Source organism: Oncorhynchus kisutch, linkage group LG23 (assembly GCF_002021735.2).
Source record: "Oncorhynchus kisutch isolate 150728-3 linkage group LG23, Okis_V2, whole genome shotgun sequence".
Classification (NCBI taxonomy): domain Eukaryota; kingdom Metazoa; phylum Chordata; class Actinopteri; order Salmoniformes; family Salmonidae; genus Oncorhynchus; species Oncorhynchus kisutch.
In genome coordinates, this window is record NC_034196.2 from 41,829,373 (window position 1) to 41,856,340 (window position 26,968).

A 26,968-nucleotide genomic window follows, 5' to 3' on the forward strand; every position below is an offset into this window, starting at 1 on the left:
AAAGATAATTACTGTTGACACCAGATAATTAGTGTAGACACCAGATAATTAGTGTAGACACCAGATAATTACTGTAGACACCAGATAATTACTGTAGACACCAGATAATTACTGTAGACACCAGATAATTACTGTAGACACCAGATAATTACTGTAGACACCAGATAATTACTGTAGACACCAGATAATTACTGTAGACACCAGATAATTACTGTAGACACCAGATAATTAGTGTAGACACCAGATAATTACTGTAGACACCAGATAATTACTGTAGACACCAGATAATTACTGTAGACACCAGATAATTACTGTAGACACCAGATAATTACTGTAGACACCAGATAATTACTGTAGACACCAGATAATTACTGTAGACACCAGATAGTCAGATAGGTACTGTAGACACCAGATAGGTAGTGTAGACACCAGATAATTACTGTAGACACCAGATAGGTACTGTAGACACCAGATAGGTAGTGTAGACACCAGATAGGTAGTGTAGACACCAGATAGGTAGTGTAGACACCAGATAGTCAGAGTAGACACCAGATAGTCAGATAGGTAGTGTAGACACCAGATAGGTAGTGTAGACACCAGATAGTCAGATAGGTAGTGTAGACACCAGATAGTCAGATAGGTACTGTAGACACCAGATAGGTACTGTAGACACCAGATAGGTACTGTAGACACCAGATAGGTACTGTAGACACCAGATAGGTACTGTAGACACCAGATAGGTACTGTAGACACCAGATAGGTACTGTAGACACCAGATAGTCAGATAGGTAGTGTAGTCTCACACGCTTGCAGACACTTTGGACGTTGAGGGATTTTTATAATTTACGATGAGGCTTACTAGTGTAATAAGCATTTTCTGAAATGTTTTATTTTCATGGTTTAGGACCAACTAAAAGGGTAAGAACTAGATCAAAGAAATGTCTCAACAATTTCTTATATTTATTTTCCCCCTTTTCATTACAGGCAGATAAGAGAATACGGCATGCCACTGAACACATAGTAAAAATAGATGAGGAAGTTCAATTCCCGAATTACTGTCATGCTGTGAGCTGTTGACAAAAAAGGGAAACAGGAATTATACATTAGGAAATATATCATATTTATTCATTTTTCTACATCATACCCTGACTCACATACAATATACCAGTCACATGAAGCAAGCACTTAATCCCCCATGCGCTCGGGCAGGCTGGAACGCTCAGTGCATAAATATCATTGGTACACAAATAAGCCCAGCCAAGGTTTCCCAAACCTAGTCTGAGACCCGGTGTTTATCAAACCCACATGAAACTGGTCAGTGGAAATGTAGTGGTCCTACGACATCACCTCAATGAGCACTTCCAGTTCCAGACAAGTCCTTCCCGACAACAAGGTTGGATTTTCACAATATTTACTCCAGCTGGAGTGAAATACTGCATACGCAATGAGCTTCCCAGACCAGGAATGAAAGAAAACTGGTCCATCCCCTTCCCAGACCAGGACGGAAAGAAAACTGGTCCATCCCCTTCCCAGACCAGGACTGAAAGAAAACTGGTCCATTCCCTTCCCAGACCAGGACTGAAAGAAAACTGGTCCATCCCCTTCCCAGACCAGGACTGAAAGAAAACTGGTCCATCCCCTTCCCAGACCAGGACTGAAAGAAAACTGGTCCATCCCCTTCCCAGACCAGGACTGAAAGAAAACTGGTCCATCCCCTTCCCAGACCAGGACTGAAAGAAAACTGGTCCATCCCCCAATTCACCTTAAAGCATCAAATCAGCAGAAAAAAAGATAAGGGAGGGGCTGGTGAAACATAACCACTCAAATCCATAGACAGAGCTATGGATGCAATATATATATATTGTTGTTTACAAACATTGGAATAAAATACGGTTATATTTTGGGTTCTCATGGACTGTGACAGCTGAACTAAGGTCATGAGGCATTTCCAAGTTATATTCTTCAAGAATCAATGGGTACATATAATTCAATTATAACTCCAAAAATATATTAAGCAACTGCAGATTGCCACTTTAAACCTCTCGATTCCTCTTGGTTCTCTGTCACTGCTTGATGGTAGAAGTTGTCCCTAACCACAGATATCCCTACCCTTCAATCCTAACCTTAACCATGACATACTAATTTAACCACAGATCTAGACGTTCTATCCTTAGCCACTACAAGAATATAAACATAAATAAATAAAGGTAAAATTATTTATTTTACCTTTATTTTCCCAGGCAAGTCAGTTAAGAACAAATTATTATTTTCAATGACAGCCTAGGAACAGTGGGTTAACTGCCTTGTTCAGGGGCAACCTTTCGGTTACTAGTCCAATGCTCTAACCACTAGGCTACCCTGCCGCCCCGAGCTGTATCTGGGATAAGTGGATAAGGACACATTCTACCTTTTCCTTTTTGACCATGTGTGGCTTAGTCTAGACCTTAGAAAGCAAGCCAGACTCGGGGGCGCTGGCCTTGATGATATTCTGGATCTCCTTGAATTTCGGGTGCTCCTTGTCGCCTACCAGCTGGAGGAGGACAGACTCACTGGTGGTGACAATGATCCCGGTGCGAGCCATTCGCTGAGAGAGATAGAAAGAGATTATTATGTTTTAATGTAACCTTTCTTTAACTGACTTGACTAGTTAAAGAACAAATTCTTATTTACAATGACGGCCTACCAAAAGGCAAAAGGCCTCCTGTGGGGACGGGGGCACAACACCACATAAAGACCTAACACAACAACATAGCATGGCAACAACACATGACAACACACATGGGAGAAACACAACATGACAACATGGTAGCAGCACAAAACAGGGTACAAACATTATTGGGCACAGACAACAGCACAAAGGGAAAGAAGGTAGAGATATCAATACATCACGCAAAGCAGCCACAACTGTCAGTAAGAGTTTCCATGATTGAGTCTTTGAATAAAGAGATGGAGATAAAACTGTCCAGTTTACATGTTCCTTTCTGCCACGAACTGAAAAGACCAGCGACCCAGGGATGTGGGTGCTTTGGGGATCTTTAACAGAATGTGACTGGCAGAACGGGTGTTGTATGTGGAGGATGAGGGCTGCAGTAGATATCTCAGATAGGGGGGAGTGAGGCCTAACAGGGTTTTATAAATAAGTATCAACCAGTGGGTCATGCGACGGGTATACAGAGATGACCAGTTTACAGAGGAGTATAGAGTGCAGTGATGTGTCTAATATAGAACACAAGATATAAGGAGAAAGCGAGAGAGACGCAGAGAGAGAGAGAGAGGCAGAGAGAGAGAGAGAGACGCAGAGAGAGAGAGAGACACAGAGAGAGAGACAGAGAGACACGGAGAGAGAGAGAGAGAGAACGAGAGGTTGGGGTCAGAACCAGAGAGTGTGGTTTTGGTCCGAGCCAGAGGGGGGGGGGGGGGGGGGGGAGAGAGAGAGAGAACGAGAGGTTGGGGTCAGAGCCAGGAGAGCGAAAGAGAACGAGAGGTTGGGGTCAGAGCCAGAGAGTGTGGTTTTGGTCAGAGCCAGGAGAGCGAGAGAGAGAACGAGAGGTTGGGGTCAGAGCCAGAGAGAGGTTGGGGTCAGAGTCTGAGAGAGGTTGGGGTCAGAGCCAGAGAGTGTGGTTTTGGTCAGAGCCAGGAGAGCGAGAGAGAACGAGAGGTTGGGGTCAGAGCCAGAGAGTGTGGTTTTGGTCAGAGCCAGGAGAGCGAGAGAGAGAACGAGAACGAGAGGTTGGGGTCAGAGCCAGAGAGAGGTTGGGGTCAGAGCCAGGAGAGCGAGAGCGAGAAAGAACGAGAACGAGAGGTTGGGGTCAGAGCCAGAGAGTGTGGTTTTGGTCAGAGCCAGGAGAGCGAGAGCGAGAGAGAAAGAGAACGAGAGGTTGGGGTCAGAGCCAGAGAGAGAGGTTGGGGCCAGAGCTAGAGAGGTTGGGGCCAGAGCCAGAAAGAGAGAGAGAGAGGTTGGGGCCAGAGCCAAAGTCAGTTACAGTACAACACCCCCAGATCAGTTTGAAGTGCCTTGCTCAAAGGCGGTAGGTAGAACATGGAATATTGATATAGGTTCATATGGTGCTGCTGCGTGGTGCTGCTCTCCAAACTTTTCTTTTAGAAGAATGTCTTCATACTGTACAAAGTAAATGTCCGAGCTGCTCACACTTTTCATGTATTGTTGTTGGTAGCAGGGTTGAGGTCAATTCCACTTCAATTCAGAAAGTAAACCAAATTCCATTTCCAATTCCACATTTTACTAATTGAAACGCATTGGATTTAAAAAAAAAATGTATCAGTGGACTTCCTGAATTGACTGGAACTGAAATGGAATTGTTTAAATGGATTGCTGTTAGAAGCACCATCTTTCACCATGAAAATGTTGAAAATAACTTGTTTTCAGCAGCATATATGTATTTGATGCAAATAGAGTCAAATAGCTTATTCACTCAATATCCCTTCGATAACCTAGCATAGCCGTCTTATCGCGATACCAATACCTGCTGCTTTTTACTTTGCAGCATTCTGTGATTCTGTAATTCTGTGATTCTGTAATTCTGTGATTCTGTAATTCTGTCATTCTGTCATTCTGTGATTCTGTCATTCTGTCATTCTGTGTTCACGAATGGAATCAAGTTATATTACTGATTCATTCTCATTGACAGCCTGCGAGCTGCCGGGTCGCCTGCGAGCTACCGGGTCACCTGTTAGTTACCGGGTCGCCTGTGAGGTACCGGGTCACCTGTGAGGTACCGGGTCACCTGTGAGGTACCGGGTCACCTGTGAGGTACCGGGTCACCTGTGAGTTACCGGGTCACCTGTGAGGTACCGGGTCGCCTGTGAGGTACCGGGTCGCCTGTGAGTTACCGGGTCACCTGTGAGGTACCGGGTCGCCTGTGAGGTACCGGGTCACCTGTGAGGTACCGGGTCACCTGTGAGGTACCGGGTCGCCTGTGAGGTACCGGGTCGCCTGTGAGGTACCGGGTCACCTGTGAGTTACCGGGTCACCCGGTACGGGTCGCCTGCGAGCTACCACATATGCAAATATGTATATAAGGCTCCCGAGTGGCACATCGGTGTCAGACACTGCATCTCAGTGCTAGAGGTGTCACTACAGACCCTGGTTCGATCCTGGGCTGTATCACAACCTGTCGTGATCGGGAGTCCCATAGGGCGGCGACAGCGTCATCCTGGTTAGGGAAAGGTTTGGCCGGGGTAGGACGTTGTTTTAAAATAAGAATTTGTTCTTAACGGACTTGCCTAGTTTATAAATAAATAAAAAAAACAGGTAAAAAATAAATGAATGAAAATATACATTTAAATAAATGAAAATATACATTTAAATAAATACATGAAAATATAATACTTACCTCCAGTGCAAACATTCTGTCCATCATGCTACGGGATGAGGTGGAGTCTGCCACCATGTGTACCTCGAAACCCCTCGCTAGCAGGTCTAGGGCTGTCTGCTGGATGCACACATGGGTCTGAGAGACAGACAACACAGGAGCTCTGGGTTACATATAGGAAGAGCTATGTTCAAAGTCCGGATGACAAAATGGCTACTAATAAAGGACATGTCTTTGGTTTTTAAGTGCATACGTTCTAATTGTACTGTCCTGGGATTTCACCCTCTGTTGTCCAAATCAACTGTACCACTAAACTACACCCCTAGATGGCGGCAGCGTGTAAGACAGTCTCCCCCTATACAATGAGAGTACATTTTGGCAGATTGAATATCAATCAAATCAAATCAGAGTTTATTTGTCACGTGCTCTGAATACAACAGGTGTAGGTAGAAATTACAGTGAAATGCTGAATACAACAGGTCCACCTTACAGTGAAATGCTGAATACAACAGGTCCACCTTACAGTGAAATGCTGAATACAACAGGTCCACCTTACAGTGAAATGCTGAATACAACAGGTCCACCTTACAGTGAAATGCTGAATACAACAGGTCCACCTTACAGTGAAATGCTGAATACAACAGGTCCACCTTACAGTGAAATGCTGAATACAACAGGTCCACCTTACAGTGAAATGCTGAATACAACAGGTCCACCTTACAGTGAAATGCTGAATACAACAGGTCCACCTTACAGTGAAATGCTGAATACAACAGGTCCACCTTACAGTGAAATGCTGAATACAACAGGTCCACCTTACAGTGAAATGCTGAATACAACAGGTCCACCTTACAGTGAAATGCTTACTTACAGGCTCTAACCAACAGTGCAAAAAAGGTATTAGGTGAACAATAGGTAAGTAAATAAATAAAACAACAGTAAAAAGACAATGAAAAATAACAGTAGCGATGCTCTATACAGTAGAGAGGCTCTATACAGTAGAGAGGCTCTATACAGTAGAGAGGCTATATACAGTATCTGACTCCCCACCTTCTGGGGAGCCAGGCCCAGGTAATCAGAATGAGTTTTTCCCCTGGGCTGGCTTGCTTACACGTGGTCTGTGGTTGTGAGGACAGTTGGAAGTACTGCCAAATTCTCTAAAATGATGTTGGAGGAGGCTTATGGTAGAGAAATCAACATTCAATTATCTGGCAATAGCCCTGGTGGACATTCCTGCAGTCAGCGTGCCAATTGCACGCTCACTCAAAACTTGAGGCATCTGTCGCATTGTGTTGTGTAACAAAACTGCACATTTTAGAGTGGCCTTTTATTGTCCTCGGCACAAGGTGCACCTGTGTAATGATCATGCTGTTTAATCAGCTTCTTGATATGCCACACCTGTCAGGTGGATGGATTATCTTGGCAAAGGAGAAATGCTCGCTAACAGGGATGTCAACACATTTGTGCCCAAAATTTGAGAGAAATAAGCTTCTTGTGCGTATGGAACATTTCTGGGATCTTTTACTTCAGCTCTTGAAACATGGGACCAACACTTTACATGTTGCATTTATATTTTTGTTCAGTATATGAAAACTAGCAATATATTTCAAATGAACACTATTTAATTTTCTTCTTAAAAAAAAAAAAAGTATTGATCAGATGGAGGTCATTACCACTAAATAATTTAAAAGGGAAATGTTAGGTGTGCAGCCGAATGTTTAATCCCTTTGAGGTGTGACACAGTTCAAAAAAGATTGGGAACCATTGGTGTAAACAATATGGTGGGAGCTCCATCTTTCCCTACAACTATCACACCCTCTCCTATCTCCACAAGTGCAAACGGTGTACCGTCTGGGAGTCGACTTGCAATTTAAGGACAGTGTCCCTCTCTCTGAACCTTACCTCCACCCCGAACAGCACCACGCTGCGGACCCCCGGCAGGTCGGCCAGGGCTGCCTCAGCCTCAGGCAGCACCATGGAGAACTTGGTCTTAGGGAACACCAGCCTGGCTCCAGTAAGGTCCATCTCCTGCACAGTGCTACCCAGGCCTTTGGGGTACTGCTCCGACACGATGACGGGAATCCCCAGGATACGAGCCCCCTGAAGCTACACAGTAGAGGGGATGGAGGGAGAGAGGGGAATATACAGTGCCTTGCGAAAGTATTCGGCCCCCTTGAACTTTGCGACCTTTTGCCACATTTCAGGCTTCAAACAAAGATATAAAACTGTATTTTTTTGTGAAGAATCAACAACAAGTGGGACACAATCATGAAGTGGAACGACATTTATTGGATATTTCAAACTTTTTTAACAATTTCAAAAACTGAAAAATTGGGCGTGCAAAATTATTCAGCCCCTTAAGTTAATACTTTGTAGCGCCACCTTTTGCTGCGATTACAGCTGTAAGTCGCTTGGGGTATGTCTCTATTAGTTTTGCACATCGAGAGACTGACATTTTTCCCATTCCTTCTTGCAAAACAGCTCGAGCTCAGTGAGGTTGGATGGAGAGCATTTGTGAACAGCAGTTTTCAGTTCTTTCCACAGATTCTCGATTGGATTCAGGTCTGGACTTTGACTTGGCCATTCTAACACCTGGATATGTTTATTTTTGAACCATTCCATTGTAGATTTTGCTTTATGTTTTGGATCATTGTCTTGTTGGAAGACAAATCTCCGTCCCAGTCTCAAGTCTTTTGCAGACTCCATCAGGTTTTCTTCCAGAATGGTCCTGTATTTGGCTCCATCCATCTTCCCATCAATTTTAACCATCTTCCCTGTCCCTGCTGAAGAAAAGCAGGCCCAAACCATGATGCTGCCACCACCATGTTTGACAGTGGGGATGGTGTGTTCAGGGTGATGAGCTGTGTTGCTTTTACGCCAAACATAACATTTTGCATTGTTGCCAAAAAGTTCAATTTTGGTTTCATCTGACCAGAGCACCTTCTTCCACATGTTTGGTGTGTCTCCCAGGTGGCCTGTGGCAAACTTTAAACAACACTTTTTATGGATATCTTTAAGGAATGGCTTTCTTCTTGCCACTCTTCCATAAAGGCCAGATTTGTGCAATATACGACTGATTGTTGTCCTATGGACAGAGTCTCCCACCTCAGCTGTAGATCTCTGCAGTTCATCCAGAGTGATCATGGGCCTCTTGGCTGCATCTCTGATCAGTCTTCTCCTTGTATGAGCTGAAAGTTTAGAGGGACGGCCAGGTCTTGGTAGATTTGCAGTGGTCTGATACTCCTTCCATTTCAATATTATCGCTTGCACAGTGCTCCTTGGGATGTTTAAAGCTTGGGAAATCTTTTTGTATCCAAATCCAGCTTTAAACTTCTTCACAACAGTATCTCGGACCTGCCTGGTGTGTTCCTTGTTCTTCATGATGCTCTCTGCGCTTTTAACGGACCTCTGAGACTATCACAGTGCAGGTGCATTTATACGGAGACTTGATTACACACAGGTGGATTGTATTTATCATCATTAGTCATTTAGGTCAACATTGGATCATTCAGAGATCCTCACTGAACTTCTGGAGAGAGTTTGCTGCACTGAAAGTAAAGGGGCTGAATAATTTAGCACGCCCAATTTTTCAGTTTTTGATTTGTTAAAAAAAATTGAAATATCCAATAAATGTCGTTCCACTTCATGATTGTGTCCCACTTGTTGTTGATTCTTCACAAAAAAAATACAGTTTTATATCTTTATGTTTGAAGCCTGAAATGTGGCAAAAGGTCGCAAAGTTCAAGGGGGCCGAATACTTTCGCAAGGCACTGTATACATGTCATATACACATGTAGAATCTTCATTTGAGCAAGTTTTCAAAAGCAGGAAAATAATCCTGCAGCAACAGGAAATGTCAATTATTATGCCTTTTTCTTTGCAATTCCGCCTAGTCTACTGCTAAATAGCAGCATGATCTATTCATCTGTGCGCAAATGGTGGCCAGCATCCCGGAGTCGCCTCTTCACGGTTCACGTTGAGACTGGTGTTTTGCAAGTACTATTTAATGAAGCTGCCAGTTGAGGACTTGTGAGGCGTCTGTTTCTCAAACTAGACACTCTAATGCACTTGTCCTCTTGCTCAGTTCTGCACCGGGGCCTCCCACTCCTCATTCTATTCTGGTTAGGGACAGTTTGCGCTGTTCTGTGAAGGGAGTAGTACACAGCGTTGTACGAGATCTTCAGCTTCTTGACAATTTCTCGCATGGATTAGACTTAATTTCTCAGAACAATAACAGACTGACGAGTTTCAGAAGAAAGTTATTTGTTTCTGGCCATTTTGAGCCTGTAATCGAACCCACAAATGCTGATGTTCCAGATACTCAACTAGTCTAAAGAAGGCCAGTTTTATTGCTTCTTTAATCAGGAGAACAGCTTTCAGCTGTGCTAACATAATTGCAAAAGGGTTTTCTAATGATCAATTAGCCTTTTAAAATGCTAAACTTGGATTAGCTAATACAACATGCCATTGGAACACAGGAGTGATGGTTGCTGATAATGGGCCTCTGTACGCCTATGTAGATATTCCATTTTTTTTTTTTTTTTTATCTGCCGTTTCCAGTTACAATAGTCATTTACAACATTAACAATGTCTACACTGTATTTCTGATCAATTTGATGTTATTTTAATGGGCAAAAAAAAAAAAAATCTTTCAAAAACAAGGACATTTCTAAATGACCCCAAATTTTGAATGGTAGTGTATATTTACAGTACCAGTCAAAAGTGTGGACACACCTACTCATTCAAGGGTTTTTCTTTATTTTGTACTATTTTCTACATTGTAGAATAATAGTGAAGACATCAACATTATGAAATAACACATATGGAAGTAATCAAAAAAGTGTTAAAGAAATGTAAATATATTTTATATTCATCAAAGTAGCCACCCTTTGCCTTGACATCTTTGCACACTTGGCATTTTAAATTCTGTTATTGCTAACTAACGTCAGACACCTAGCTAAAATTCGTAACATATAGTACGTTTAGCAAATTTGTAACATATTGTACGTTTTGCGATAGTGTAACATATAATACAAATTGTAATTCAAAAAATAGCCTATCATATGAAATGGTTGATGGACATCCACAAATGAATACATACCATACAAAATGTGCTATATCATACTAAATGAATTGCCTCGGGTTTACGTACAGAATCATATGAAATGCTCTGAGAACAGGCTGCAGCCACACCACCCATTTTCATGTCCATTTGCCCATTTTTCCATGCCTCTGACGTGCGATAATGAAAAATGATGGTCTAACTGCCTACAGTTTTCTTGACATTTATTTTCATTTTTGTGATAGACTCACTATTTATTTTGTCAGGACGCAGTGCGCAAAGCTGTCATCAAGGCAAAGTGTGGCTACTTTGAATAATCTCAAATATAAAATATATTTTGATTTGTTGAAAATTTTTATGGTTACTACATGATTCCATATGTGTTATTTCATAGTTTTGATGTCTTCACTATTATTCTACAATGTAGAACATAGTAAAAATAAAGAAAAACCCTGGATTGAGTAGCTGTGTCCAAACTTTTGGCTTGTACTCTGCATAAATATAGCTTAAATGTAAATTAACAAGGGCGTATGAAAAGGGGGTCAATTTACCAGTCTCTGTCCCACACTGATGATGTCACCGAAGTACTTGATAGCTGGGCGGAATCTTTCCTGCATGTCACAGCAGAAGAAAACCGTGGTGGCAGGGATCAGGTTCCCCAGTACTGTCACCTGAATATAAAACAATAGGATGATTTATGGTTTTGTCATCATAGTTTTATATTTAGTCTACATTATCAATGACTGAGCTTAGTTGACTGCTTAGTCTTTGAGGAGAAATAAGTATTTATCGTAAATTGACTTCATTTTACTCGGAAGCCCGAGTAAAATGGTTGTTGAAAAGTGACACTGAGAAAGACTGAATTATAAATTCTGATTAGCATAAATTACTCAAAATCATTACACCAAATATGGCTGCCATAGAGAGTTGCTTTGAAATGGTGTAGAGCGTTGCTTTGGAATGGTGTAGAGCGTTGCTTTGAAATGGTGTAGAGCGTTGCTTTGGAATGGTGTAGAGCGTTGCTTTGAAATGGTGTAGAGCGTTGCTTTGGAATGGTGTAGAGATTTGCTTTGAAATGGGGTAGAGCGTTGCTATGAAATGGTGTAGAGCGTTGCTATGAAATGGGTAAGGTTAGGGTTATTGGCTAAATTGGCTTGTCCCAGTAGTGATGTCTAGCGTTGTAGTGACATGGCGCAGTGGTTAAGGGCGCTGTACTGCAGCGCCAGCTCAGGCTCTGTCTCATCGCGCACCAGCGACTCCTGCGGCGGGCCAGGCGTAGTGAGCGCTAACCAAGGTTGCCAGGTGTTTCCTCCAACACATTGGTGCGGCTGGCTTCCGGGTTGGATGCGCTCTGTGTTAAGAAGCAGTGTGGCTTGGTTGGGTTGTGTATCGGAGGACGCATGACTTTCAACCTTCGTCTCTCCCGAGCCCGTACGGGAGTTGTAGTGACGAGACAAGATAGTAGCTACTACAACAATTGGATACCACGAACTTAGGGAGAAAACGGGGTAAAAAAAAAAAACATTGTCAACTTCTGCATGTCATTTTTTAGGCAATATTGTTGGTAGCCCTGCTACTCAAAAGCCAATATTATGCATTTTGTATGATTATTTAGCTCAGGCTACTACTGTATTAGTGATACACATATACATAGTGATACAAGTCTACGTTTGTTCTGGCCAGTTCACACTAAACAGGGTGTATTGGTAAAATAGCCTACTGTAGCCAAATAAAATGATTCATTTCCCTTATACAGTAACTTATGTAGAAAGTTATATTAGTAGACTCCAAGGCTTCGATTTTTACAGTAGAAAAATTACGTTAAATAATTACACCAAGTTGACCATTTCCAGGCATCTCTCGTCACTAACACCTACTGTACAGTACAGACTTTCTAATTATGTAAACTAATTCAATGTACATTTAATAAATATGAAATATGGCAACCTAAATTAAATACTGTAATGTATGTTGGATGATAGCTAGTATTTCTCTTTACCATTTTGGAACAAACATGTAGCCTACAAGAAATTGGGCATTTGTGACAGCGACCGTATGACTGACAAGTAGGCCAAGCTACAAAGTATTGTGGTGAACCGTTTTCAACTCTGTCTCTATGAAACCAATTCAACTTGTCAAAGTACTGTAAACTAGTAGGTTTTTACTTTTTGTGGCGATAATGTGCATCATTATATACAACATTTGCAATGAAAAAACGAAACGGTAGAATCTTACATCCGTTTCCAAAGGTACAAATCGTAGCTTGCATTTCTCAGATATGATGAATCCTTTCGGCAAATCAATGTACTGTGCCCACTCGTCCGAATACAATTGAATCATGAATTTACGATGGAGGTCAATCTGGCGTCCGTAGATTGACAAAAACTTTTGAATGAGCACTTCATATCCAGAACCAACAGGCACAGAGGACGGCCGCGAAAACGCCGAAAATGAAAGCAAAACAGGGACATGATTGTTGTTGCTGTGACCGTCCGCCATGATTCCAGGAGCTGTGTCGTCTGAATGCGTACAGACGCGTGGGTCATTCAGAGAGGGCGCAACTGTGCAGAATCTGGAAAAGCGATCGGTAGAACAGATAGGTCTGTATTGTAGACCGGAAGAGTAGCCTAGTGTCAGGCCTATACATTCCATTTCTATCTGCGACGTTGTGTTATTATGTTGTCCTCTTGCGCTGAATATGGCTCAAACTTCTCAACCTTATACTATTGAGTTATCGAATGTTTTCCTTTAATCTAATTTTCTTTCCTTCCTCAAAATTAGAGTTGAATTTTATCTGAATTTGCATGTGACATTATTGTAGGCTCACAGTAATATTTAACCATTTCCCAAGAGGATCATTTTACTTAACACAATTCATTGTATTTTTAATCCAACTCATTGACGGCTTGATGATTAGTTGATAAATTAAAGCAGGTGTGCTTGTCCAGGGTTACAACAAAAATGTGTACTGTTGGGGTTACTGGAGGACTGGAGTTGGGAAACACTGCCCTACATAATGTGTACTGTTGGGGTTACTGGAGGACTGGGAAACACTGCCCTACATAATGTGTGCTGTTGGGGTTACTGGAGGACTGGAGTTGGGAAACACTGCCCTACATAATGTGTACTGTTGGGGTTACTGGAGGACTGGAGTTGGGAAACACTGGTCACTAGGGTAAACATTTACACCTTATGCAGTGTTCTAAAAAACTTCAAATAAAGAAGTGCTGTTCTGTCTTCTATGACCGTTCCATTCTCTAATCTGGGTTGATGAAAGTGTATTGTCTGCATGTTTATCTGCGGTCTGTCTGCCACCTCTAATATTCAACCAATCAGTGAATAGGCTAGCCCATATCAAGACGCTTCGGTACAGATTGTCAAACTTCAGACCACTTGGTCATTTTCTAGTCTGAGTACCAGTCTGTTTGTGCAGTCATGCCAAAACAATGACAGCAATGTAATTGGCAAGAGCACATTTGACCAGGCTAAATTTAGCTAACCATGTCTGATTCAATGAAGACTAACAAAACGAAAAAGAGATTAAATAGTTATTGTGGGCCCTCAAATGATGTCATCTGTTTCTAAATAAATGTGCTAACCACAGTTCTACATTAAAATGTAAAATAAAAAACATGACTAATAATCACAGTACAGGTAAAACCACACACTCGTCATTTTTAAAAACTTTTAATAATTCTTCCATATCATATTCACAATGGCAGACTATTCCCATAATCAGCTAGGCTAAATATGTGTTCTAAAAAGAACTGTTAATGAAGGCTTCAATGATGACAATGGAAAACACAAATACAGTACATATACTGTCGGACCTCAATGGGTTAAAAACCCTACAGCTTGCAAGGTCTTCCCAGTGCACACAGTAAAAGTACCCTGAGAGAATCAACACAACAGGTGGTATAACTAGTACCACACTTGAAGCAGCTACAACGCTTTATTAACTGTTGTAAGAAAGCATCAGTCTTGTTTTAAAAGCCTGTAATACGTCTCTCTATGTATCATGTTTTCAACTGACTGAAATTTGAGATGATCATTATGAGGTAAGACTTTATCAAAGGGGGGAGGAGGGGGGGGGGGGTCATACGTGATTATAACATGTTTTACAATACATTATAAACCACATCGTAATGCATTGAACATACCTGTCAGTGTTAAGTAGTGTTATAGCTTTATAGCTTCTACACACACAGACATTAACAGGACTGTCAGATCACTGACTATTTACTGTTGTAGCCCTAAGACCCTAACTGTTACTTCAAAATGTACAGGCATATTTTCCATTTTGGAAAGATGGGTTTCGGGTAAAAGCAAAGTGGACAAATAACACCAGAAATTGAATCTGAATTGAATAATTTTGAATTTGTTTAAGGAAATTGAATCCTATTGAATTTGTATAAGGAAATTGAATCCTATTGAATTTGTATAAGGAAATTGAATCCTATTGAATTTGTATAAGGAAATTGAATCCTATTGAATTTGTTTAAGGAAATTGAATCCTATTGAATTTGTTTAAGGAAATTGAATCCTATTGAATTTGTTTAAGGAAATTGAATCCTATTGAATTTGTATAATGAAATTGAATCCTATTGAATTTGTATAAGGAAATTGAATCCTATTGAAATTGTATAAGGAAATTGAATCCTATTGAATTTGTATAAGGAAATTGAATCCTATTGAATTTGTATAAGGAAATTGAATCCTATTGAATTTGTATAAGGAAATTGAATCCTATTGAATTTGTATAATGAAATTGAATCCTATTGAATTTGTATAATGAAATTGAATCCTATTGAATTTGTATAAGGAAATTTTAGCCTAGGTTTTGAGATCTGCAAACATTTTCACTCCTACAATGACAAGGGTAAGGCTTTATTAATAATATATTGACTGCATTAATCAAATTTACTGTAACCAAACAAGCATTGTAGATTAGAAATGATGATAAATCATTTCAAGGAAAAGTTGAAAATGGTGGTCCATTTAACTCTGAAATTTGCATTTGAAAGTGTTGATGTATCGGGCACACAAGCACTAGACACACATTCACCCAAATGAAATACTATCAAATTAAAATGATAAACCACAAATGCTGTTTAAACACCATTTGACCAAATATTCAACATTCTAAATAATCAAAGTGAAATAAATGTGTTTGGCTGTCCAAACAGGAAATTAAAACAAGAGGTATCAGACAACCTAAAAATCGCAGATTTTCACACACTGCGCAAATTAACTTCATTGTAATCATTCCTTGTGCTTAAATTATATGACAATTATATTATAGTCCTAGCTAGATTAATCATAGGGACTTGATCATCTTAATGAATTCAACATTTGACATTGTAAACTATAGTCTTCTTCACCAAAACATAGTTCAAATAGCTGTACAAATTAATAATACCTATACATAGAAAACTCTTAAACAAAGGGCTGAATTCAGTCAAACCTGCCTTAGCCTCAAACATGCCTTAGTAAGTAGAGATACTGCATAAATGAGGCCAGATGCCTAATTACAAAGCTAGGAGCATCTACTTATAAGAGGTGGCTTGCTTGTTCTTTTACTAGCCTGGTCTCAGACCAGTTGTCTCCTCCTATAGCCTGGTCCCAGATCTGTTGTCTCCTCCTATAGCCTGGTCCCAGATCTGTTGTCTCCTCCTATAGCCTGGTCCCAGATCTGTTGTCTCCTCCTATAGCCTGGTCCCAGATCTGTTGTCTCCTCCTATAGCCTGGTCCCAGATCTGTTGTCTCCTCCTATAGCCTGGTCCCAGATCTGTTGTCTCCTCCTATAGCCTGGTCCCAGATCTGTTGTCTCCTTCTATAGCCTGGTCCCAGATCTGTTGTCTCCTTCTATAGCCTGGTCCCAGATCTGTTGTCTCCTTCTATAGCCTGGTCCCAGATCTGTTGTCCCCTCCTATAGCCTGGTCCCAGATCTGTTGTCTCCTCCTATAGCCTGGTACCAGATCTGTTGTCTCCTCCTATAGCCTGATCTCAGACCTTCTATAGCCTGATCTCAGACCTTCTATACCCTGATCTCAGACCTTCTATAGCCTGATCTCAGACCTTCTATAGCCTGATCTCAGACTCCATTGCAAGTCAAATATGACAAGTATTGGCATGACAATGGCTGACAAGGAGTTGGCATGATAGCACCAACAGAATGGCCCTCAGGCTAGTATTTTACAGTACCAGAACCACATTGTTATTTTATTGAGGGGATAAGGCATTAACACTGGTTTGACTGAATTGGACCCTTAAAAGAATCCCTGACAAACTTCTCAGCTGTCATTTGACAGTAAATATAATCACTTTGCACCACATTCAGACCCCCGGGTTCAAATAGTACTTGTTTTCTTGAGGTGGTCGTACAACGGAACCACTGGAACAGATTGAAAAGTACAAGTAAGGAAATAAAGACTACTTGGACCTGGGTCTGGTTACATCTCAAGAGTAACACAAGATGGTAATGACTAACTGGTAAACTGTTGAAAACAAGACATAGTGCATGATGCCCTTAATAAACTAGTGCTGTGTCAGTGGACTGTACTATCTCAACACAGTTACTAGACGACACCTAACAAATGTACTTCTGCGAAGCACACCTACTTTGGTTTAAATTATGAGCCTTAACTATATAAATTAAATTTAAATTTAAAAAAAGAATTACTACTATTTGTAGCAAAGCGTTTCTGATATTAAAAGTTCATATCTACGTTGGTTAGTGTAGTAGGTCAGAACGAAGAATTTTGGGTGGCCAGAATATGGTCATCGGTGCCTCAAAACACACGACGCCTCTATTTAGTCTGCCATTCGTCTTCATTTCAACGAGGAACTAGTGACACTTTATGACACCTCATCCGCAAATTAAAATGGCACAGACGGACAGTGAAAGTGCTGATTGTCGAGGTTCACTGGTCTCAAGTCAATTTAGCCTTCTCAGCTGAACTGTCTTGACAATAGATCTGGAAACCAGAGAGGAAAACAGCTATTTTTTTTTGTAAAAAAATAAATAAAATCAGATGAGGCACAATTTACACCCCCATCAATATAAGACTGCCCCCCCCCCATATTCATCATTAACCCACTCTGTTGATCCCGACCACTCGTACGAGACAATTTCAGACATTATACACAATTAGGAATAGACCCAACTGACGGTCTCTCGGTCCCTCTTCGAAACGGCACAACTATGCTGCCACCGTCTCAGTGAACCAAAAGGGTTGGTGGTTTTAGCTACGGTTAACCACTATAGCTTCCGCTCGCCAGCCAAAATGCTGCCGTACAGCGTGTTCGTGAGGGGAACGTAGCTTTTCTCTGAGAAATCCAGGAAATAGAGACGGTCACAGATTGTTGAAGGGTTGAAGCCGCTCTTCACTAGATTGAATTTCTGCTGCTTGAAGGTTCCCGTCATCTCCATTGATTCCTACAACATAGAAGTATAAGATGTGATGGTACTCTTTCATTATTCCATATTCTGATCTGTATTCTCTGGTTGTGTGATTATTTTTCAATGACCCAAACAGAAGTTAACTTTCACAATCTAAATTGTACAATTACACTTTATGCTAAAATAATTATTTGACAACACTATACACATCAGCTACTACAGTGACTGAAATTACTACAACACTCAACAAAGAGCTACAGTGGGTGGCAAGGAATAAGTTAGCCCTAAATATTTAGCCCTAAATATTTCTAAAACTAAAAGCATTGTAATTGGAACAAAACACTCACTAAACCCCAACTAAATCTTGTCATAAATAATGTGGAAATTGAGATGACTAAACTGCTTGGATAACAGATTGTAAACTGTCATTGTCAAAACATATTGATGCAGTAGTAGCTAAGATGGGGAGAAGTTTGTCGATAATAAAGCGATGCTCTGCCTTCTTAACAACTTTATCAACAATGCAGGTCCTACAGACCCTAGTTTTGTCGCACCTTGACTACTGTTCAGTCGTGTGGTCAGGTGTCACAAAAAAGGACTTTGCAATTGGCTCAGAACAGGGCAGCACGGCTGGCCCTTGGATGTACACAGAGGGCTAATATTAATAATATGCATGTCAATCTCTCCTGGCTGAAAGTGGAGGAGAGATTGACTTCATCACTACTTTTATTTATGAGAGGTATTGACATGTTGAATGCACCGAGCTGTCTGTCTAAAACTACTGGCACACAGCTCAGACACCCAAGCATAACCCACAAGACGTCTCTTCACAGTCCCCAAGTCCAGAACAGACTATGGGAGACGCACAGTACTACATAGAGCCATGACTACATGGAACTCTATTCCACATCAAGTAACTGACGGGAAGCAGTACAATTAGATTTAGCTGCTTTGGCAGCAGCTAATGGGGATCCATAATAAATACAATTTATAAATGGAACGTTCTCTACAATGACATTGACCTGTCAGTGCTGTAGCGTACACATGTGACCAGAAGAGGCCACCACTATAACAAAGTATTTCTTAGCGCTTTTACAATCAATCATTGACATCCCTTACAGATAAGCAAACAATGATCTATTCATTCCTGTCTAATTACTGTCCTACCCTTGGTAAGAGAAGCTTAATAAGTAAACAGTTTAAAAACAGAGTCCACAAATCAAAACATTAGAAAATTGCCTCTACTTCAGATCATGTCAAGGAAGTCCGTGTGTCAAACGTTCCTTACCTGAAGCCTTATGAAGAGAGGACGAGCATAGCCTGGTAGATCATTGAGGACGTGGTCAAATAGCTTCTTCCCGCTAAACTCACATTCAGGCCTCACGATGATGGCGGCCATTCCGGCTCTTCCCTCATTTCCTGTGAATACAAATGGTGCCCCATTAGTCACTTTGCGTTACTCCAATTTCACCCCCTTTCATTTCGGGTGGCTCATTCGAGATGGACGTGACAAAAGGCCTTTCACTTCAGTTCTAGGCAGGGAGCACAGTGAGACCCATATGGCACGCTATTCCTTATATAGTGCACTACTTTTGACCAAGGCCTATAAGGCCGTGCACTATATAGGGAATACGGTGGCATTTGGGACAGAGTCCATGACATCTTCCACTGTGTGGCATGGTCTAATTGGAAACATTACATAAATCATTAATCTCAAATGGGGACAATTATTCTGCAAACACAAGGTCTTTCATGCCACCACAGTGTGATTGATGAAGCAGAAGCATAGCAATGGGATCGCACACAGACAGACACCACACAGACACACACACAGACAGAGGCACACAGACAGACACGTACACCACACATAGACACAAACACAGATAGAGACACACAGAGACACGTACACCACACATAGACACAAACATGTACACAGACAGAGATAGAGACACACAGACAGGACACCACACATAGACACACACACAGACAGACACGTACACCACACATAGACACAAACATGTACACAGACAGAGATAGAGACACACAGAGACACGTACACCACACATAGACACAAACATGTACACACACAGAGACAGGACATCTGTACCTGGAATCTCCACCCCATAGACATTGGCCTCTTGGATAAAGTCTACCAGTCCGAGCACCTCCGTCACTTCTGTTGTTGCCACGTTTTCACCCTTCCACCTGAAATCATAAATCATCAAGAAGAGGCTGGGAACATTTGTCTCTAAGAGTGAGTGAAAACAAGTCCCTTAAAATGTGTCCCCTAAATTAACTGAAGTATTTTCAATATTACCTCATTGGTCAGAAAGGAGGCACCCCCCCCCCCCCCCCCCCTCCTACACCCATATATTTCAAAGATGAAGAACTGAGCAGTCATGAGCTGTCATGACATTATGTAAAGCCAGTCATATTATGACATACAGTACTGTAATTCTGACAGAGTAACTTTATCTTTACCATGTTCATTGAACACACGTGTGCCATCAGTTGTCCTGCCCCTCTTAACTCAATGAGATGACGTCCACCTTCCCAGTGAGCAAAACTGGTGGAAGTTATATACTGTAATTTCTTATTCTTTTTTCTTATTTTTTGTGTGAATTTTTACCCCTTTTTCTCCCCAATTTCGTGGTGTCCAATTGTTGTAGTAGCTACTATCTTGTCTCATCGCTACAACTCCCGTACGGGCTCGGGAGAGACGAAGGTTGAAAGTCATGCGTCCTCCGATACACAACCCAACCAGCCGTACTGCTTCTTAACACAGCGCGCATCCAACCCGGAAGCCAGCCGCACCAATGTGCCGGAGAAAACACCGTGTACCTGGCAACCTTGGTTAGCGCTCACTGCGCCCGGCCCGCCACAGGAGTCGCTGGTGCGCGATGAGACAAGGACATCACTACCGACCAAGCACTCCCTAACCCGGACAACGCTAGGCCAATTGTGCGTCGCCCCACGGACCTCCCGGTCGCGTCCGGTTACGTCCCGGTCGCGTCCAGCCTGGGCGCAAACCCAGGGACTCTGATGGCACAGCTGGCGCTGCAGTACAGCGCCCTTAACCACTGCGCCACCCGGGAGGCCCTTATACTGTAATTTCAACGACAAAACTGTTTTGAAATTTACATCTCACTTCAACCAAATTTTGCCCACTGGGTCACGAGGCGAGTAAACTATTACAATAACCCAGATACAACACGGTCATGTCAATTCAGATTCTCTACCGGAAAGTGTCCCCCACTCGGTCCTTGAAACAGATAAAGTCCTCAGCATCTTCAGCCATGAGGTCTCCAGTGTTGAAGTACGCGTCTCCCTTCACGAACACGTTCCTCATCAACTTCTTCTCGGTCAGCTGTTTGCTCCCTGCGTAGCCAAAGAAGGGACTGGAGGCGCCAATCTTGGACAAGAGAAGACCCGTCTCACCTAGGGAGAAGACACACAAAGGGGAAAGTAAATCGTTTGGTCAGAATTTTCTAAATGTCTGCCATCATTCCCACATAGCCTATAGCACAGCACGGATGCCTATAGCACAGCACGGATGCCTATAGCACAGCACGGATGCCTATAGCACAGCACGGATGCCTATAGCACAGCACGGATGCCTATAGCACAGCACGGATGCCTATAGCACAGCACGGATGCCTATAGCACAGCACGGATGCCTATAGCACAGCACGGATGCCTATAGCACAGCATGGATGCCTATAGCACAGCATGGATGCCTATAGCACAGCATGGATGCCTATAGCACAACATGGATGCCTATAGCACAACATGGATGCCTATAGCACAGCATGGATGCCTATAGCACAACATGGATGCCTATAGCACAACATGGATGCCTATAGCACAGCATGGATGCCTATAGCACAGCATGGATGCCTATAGCACAGCATGACAATATCCTTCATTTTTAGAAGAGTGCTTAAGGAGGCCATTTGATATATTCTTCCATATGGGTGTAATTATCAAAAGCACCCAAAAAAAGCAGCCATTAGCCAACCCAACGTCTCTCAATGCATGGTGGAAATATCGATTGGTTTTGTTAAATTTTTGCTGCCCAGTCCAACAGAAAAGTCTGAACATACTGACAGGGTCCGTCAATCAATTACCTACTAAAAACAACATTTCTCCCCTCTCAATTCCATCCAATCTATCACCACACCCCAACCATACTCTGGCGACAACAATGCCTTCACAAATGTGTTTCAAGTGTTTTGGTTACAAACAGGCCTGACGTGAACCAATGTTGTTATGTTTGTTTCTACAACAGCGGCAAACCAATTTCCCCATTATGGGATAATAAAATCTATGATTGTAAATTGGAGTACAATTCAGTATACAACTGTGAGCAACCAATAAAAACAGTCCTACTACTACATCAACAACAACGTGTACTAATACTACAACACCAACAACAACGTGTACTACTACTACAACATAATAACAACACCAACAACAACAACGTGTACTACTACTACAACATAATAACAACACCAACAACAACGTGTACTACTACTACAACATAATAACAACACCAACAACAACGTGTACTACTACTACAACATAATAACAACAACAACAACAACGTGTACTACTACTACAACATAATAACAATAACAACAACGTGTACTACTACTACAACATAATAACAATAACAACAACAACAACGTGTACTACTACTACAACATAATAACAATAACAACAACAACGTGTACTACTACTACAACATAATAACAATAACAACGTGTACTACTACTACAACATAATAACAATAACAACAACAACAACGTGTACTACTACTACAACAACAACGTGTACTACTACTACAACATAATAACAATAACAACAACGTGTACTACTACTACAACATAATAACAATAACAACAACGTGTACTACTACTACAACATAATAACAATAACAACAACAACAACGTGTACTACTACTACAACATAATAACAATAACAACAACAACAACGTGTACTACTACTACATAATAACAATAACAACAACAACAACAACGTGTACTACTACTACAACATAATAACAATAACAACAACAACAACAACGTGTACTACTACTACAACATAATAACAACACCAACGTGTACTACTACTACAACATAATAACAACACCAACAACAACAACGTGTACTACTACTACAACATAATAACAACACCAACAACAACGTGTACTACTACTACAACATAATAACAACAACAACAACAACGTGTACTACTACTACAACAACAACAACAACGTGTACTACTACTACAACATAATAACAATAACAACAACGTGTACTACTACTACAACATAATAACAATAACAACAACGTGTACTACTACTACAACATAATAACAATAACAACAACAACAACGTGTACTACTACTACAACATAATAACAATAACAACAACAACAACGTGTACTACTACTACAACATAATAACAATAACAACAACAACAACGTGTACTACTACTACAACATAATAACAATAACAACAACAACAACGTGTACTACTACTACAACATAATAACAATAACAACAACAACAACGTGTACTACTACTACAACATAATAACAATAACAACAACAACAACGTGTACTACTACTACAACATAATAACAATAACAACAACAACAACAACGTGTACTACTACTACAACATAATAACAACACCAACAACAACGTGTACTACTACTACAACATAATAACAACACCAACAACAACGTGTACTACTACTACAACATAATAACAACACCAACAACAACGTGTACTACTACTACAACATAACAACAACAAGTACTACTACTACAACATAATAACAACAACAACGTGTACTACTACTACAACAACAACAACGTGTACTACTACTACAACATAATAACAATAACAACAACGTGTACTACTACTACAACATAATAACAATAACAACAACAACAACGTGTACTACTACTACAACATAATAACAATAACAACAACAACAACAACGTGTACTACTACTACAACATAATAACAATAACAACAACAACAACGTGTACTACTACTACAACATAATAACAATAACAACAACAACAACGTGTACTACTACTACAACATAATAACAATAACAACAACAACAACGTGTACTACTACTACAACATAATAACAATAACAACAACAACAACGTGTACTACTACTACAACATAATAACAATAACAACAACAACAACGTGTACTACTACTACAACATAATAACAATAACAACAACAACAACAACAACAACAACGTGTACTACTACTACAATATAATAACAATAACAACAACAACAACGTGTACTACTACTATTTGAGTTATTACCCTTGTTAACGTGTTGACAGAAGCCCTGGCTGTTCCTGACCGGCTCATCTCGTACCATGTCATACCTTACCAGGTCATACTTGAAGAGGAGCTGCAAGAAAGGAAAAGAAAAAAGACATACAAAGAACTACATTATAATTCATTTGAGTTGTGGGCATTAGTAAGATATATATCTGTATTTAAGCCATTAAGCAAAGGGTCTCTGGTCACATGACATCATGCATTCAACCTATTAGGGTTTGTTCTAAACAGGTTATATCCCCAATCATTTCGTTCTGAACAGTACGATTAAAGGATTTATATCGTCCCTTTCTGTTATTTTTTAAACCTATGAAATCAACATTAAATGACTTCACCGATGGATAGAGCCACTTGCTACGGAGTGGGCAAGTTATGAACCTGCATCGGACAGACAAGTGTAGTGTAGGGTGCGAGATGCGACAAATTTTGCGGGTGAGGAGAGCGCTGGGAATCTCTTTGTTATGACATGTGTTATCGGAATTAGACCCACAGAAATATACCTACGGAGGAACGGCTCTATGAAGATTTTTGATCTTCAGATACTTGGCTTACCTAACGTTGGACCAGAGCTACCTAACGTTGGACCAGAGCTACCTAACGTTGGACCAGAGCTACCTAACGTTGGACCAGAGCTACCTAACGTTGGACCAGAGCTACCTAACGTTGGACCAGAGCTACCTAACGTTGGACCAGAGCTACCTAACGTTGGACCAGAGCTACCTAACGTTGGACCAGAGCTACCTAACGTTGGACCAGAGCTACATAACGTTGGACCAGAGCTAGCCCTTGACCATGACTCAGTTCCATTACATTACACATAATGCCACATAGCTAACTCTGGTCCTGCAACTCTAACTAGCTAGCTAACTAACAAGCTCGTGTGTGCAGAGCGACACCAGAAAAACACGTCTTACCTTTTTGTAATGAATAAATCCAATGTGAAACGTGATAACTACAGTTTCCTTACCTAGCATTGAAAAAGATAATTCATTGTTCTCTAAAAATCTCTGAATCAGGCCTGTAACATTAGTAGCTACAGTAGACTATGCATGCTTCAGGGGCAGAGGAAGGTAGCGCACACACACACACACACACACATCCAACTGCCAGGTAGGTAGTCACTGGAATATGTTTGAGTGACAGTGGGGGCTTTACATAAACGCTTTGTTGCAGTTTATGGAATGTACCCCAACCATGCTCATAAAATAACGATTCTGTTCCAGAACAGTATAGATCACCTTCATTCATAGTTCTGGTTCTGTTCTTTGGAAGAAAAAAGAAACAACTTTTTGTTCTGTTTCCTGAACTGTTCCAACCCCTGGTTGAAAGCATTCCTTCCGTACATCATTACTGTATAGGCCGTTGCACAAGGAAATTTCCATAGAAAGTCAGTATTCTTGAGAAATAACGTATGTGTTGTGAGAGCGCACATTCCCACCTAACAGCTAAAAAATGTTTTTTTTTAAATCCCTTGTGGAATTAAAAAGAATCGTCACAAAAGGTATCAAATGCTCCCTTTCTTTCGATTTGTTCAATTCTTTCGATGTTCAATAGTTCTACAAAATCTGATTTAATCAAGTATCTTCCTGTTGTTGCAATGCCCTCTGCAATACTGTACTTCTGTTTATGATGCACAAAAAAAAAACACACACACACAATGAATACCTTTCACTCCAGGGAATCTGTACACACACACACACACACCTCCAGGCATGTTAGTTTCTTAAGCATTGAAAACTACTCTCTCACACACACACACACACACACACACACACACACACAATTCCTTCACATTACCCCTATTGCAATGTGTAGCCTATGGTATCAAATATGTGGATTAACCCATTGCATAACCTCTCCCCTGACTCAAATCCATAAACTCCTTTGGTTATCAACAACAACAAAAAACTCTTTGGCAGTGTAACGCAATGAATACTGCACATTTTTTAGCTTTCCAATAAATGTTTTCCAGTACTGTTAGTTAATTTAAATGGAAAGATTGGGTCTGGCACACAAAGCTACACTGTGTATGTTTAGCAAAACAGGTTGGACTCTGCGACTTCCTTTTAGAGAAAACTCAAAACCAGACATTAATTCTCAGAAGGCAGCAGCATCCCAAATGGCACCCTATTCCCTACATAGCGCACTACTTTTGACCAGGGCCCATGGGGAAGTCTCTGAGGGATCAGTAAGCACAGAAATAGTCATTGAAACAAGCAGAGTAAACGTGAATAAATGGGTAATACTTTCAGGGTAACACGTTATGCTGATGTACTGTTTATGAATGCATTACTTATGGGTTATGAATGTGTTAAAGTCCCTATGTAGGTACCCTTCTAATAAAAGGTTATGCATTCAAAATTTCACTTAACATTTAAAGAAGAAGACATTCCTCAGTCACACATTCCGCAGTAAGGGAGGATAAACAAAACTGTCAGCAAAACTAACATCATGTCACTTCTACTCTCGCTCCCCGGCGCTCGACGTTGCAAGTTCACGCACCATTACGCACACCTGTCACTATCGTTACGCGCACCTGCCGCTATCGTTACGCGCACCTGCCGCTATCGTTACGCGCACCTGCCGCTATCGTTACGCGCACCTGCCGCTATCGTTACGCGCACCTGCCGCTATCGTTGCGCGCACCTGCCGCTATCGTTACTTGCACCTGCCGCTATCATTGCGCGCACCTGCCACTATCATTGCGCGCACCTGCCACTATCATTGCGCGCACCTGCCACTATCATTGTGCGCACCTGCCACTATCATTACGCGCACCTGCCACTATCATTACGCG

The 26,968-nt window shown here is 41.2% G+C and overlaps 2 protein-coding genes across 4 annotated transcripts in view; both read right to left on the reverse strand.

Annotated features, from left to right (window-relative positions):
• Positions 1-941: 941 nt before the first annotated feature.
• isoc1 (isochorismatase domain containing 1) lies at positions 942-13,095 on the reverse strand. Of its 3 annotated transcripts, none has more exons than XM_020458049.2 (6): positions 12,631-13,042; positions 10,947-11,066; positions 7,236-7,439; positions 5,355-5,471; positions 2,408-2,584; positions 947-1,070 (listed from the first exon to the last, which is right to left on the reverse strand). In XM_020458049.2, the coding sequence occupies exons 1-5, from the start codon at positions 12,892-12,894 to the stop codon at positions 2,438-2,440; spliced, it is 852 nt and encodes a 283-aa protein (XP_020313638.2). In that variant the 5' UTR covers positions 12,895-13,042; the 3' UTR covers positions 947-1,070; positions 2,408-2,437. The 3 variants fall into 3 exon arrangements, with proteins under 3 accessions (XP_031658322.1, XP_020313638.2, XP_031658323.1); XM_031802463.1 differs by lacking the exon at positions 947-1,070 and adding an exon at positions 1,097-1,762 and having other exon boundaries at positions 12,631-13,041; XM_031802462.1 differs by having other exon boundaries at positions 942-2,584; positions 12,631-13,095.
• A 971-nt stretch (positions 13,096-14,066) lies between these two features.
• slc27a6 (solute carrier family 27 member 6) overlaps positions 14,067-26,968 on the reverse strand; it is a 38,452-nt gene continuing 25,550 nt past the window's right edge. The window contains exons 6-10 of the mRNA XM_031802456.1: positions 24,151-24,241; positions 21,037-21,235; positions 19,905-20,002; positions 19,086-19,216; positions 14,067-17,833 (exon numbers count right to left, since the gene is read on the reverse strand). Of these exons, the coding sequence (XP_031658316.1) occupies positions 17,657-17,833; positions 19,086-19,216; positions 19,905-20,002; positions 21,037-21,235; positions 24,151-24,241 (696 nt within the window). The 3' untranslated portion in view covers positions 14,067-17,656. The remainder of the gene's footprint in view (positions 17,834-19,085; positions 19,217-19,904; positions 20,003-21,036; positions 21,236-24,150; positions 24,242-26,968) is intronic.

Excerpts from the sequence above, each read along its gene's own strand:
- isoc1 (XM_031802462.1), bottom strand. The coding sequence starts at position 13,047 with ATGGAATGTATAGGCCTGACACTAGGCTACTCTTCCGGTCTACAATAC. Across the intron at positions 11,067-12,630 it reads TTGTACCTTTGGAAACGGAT|GTGACAGTACTGGGGAACCT; the intron begins GTAAGATTCTAC and ends TTTTATATTCAG. Across the intron at positions 2,585-5,354 it reads ACAGAATGTTTGCACTGGAG|CGAATGGCTCGCACCGGGAT; the intron begins GTAAGTATTATA and ends TATCTCTCTCAG.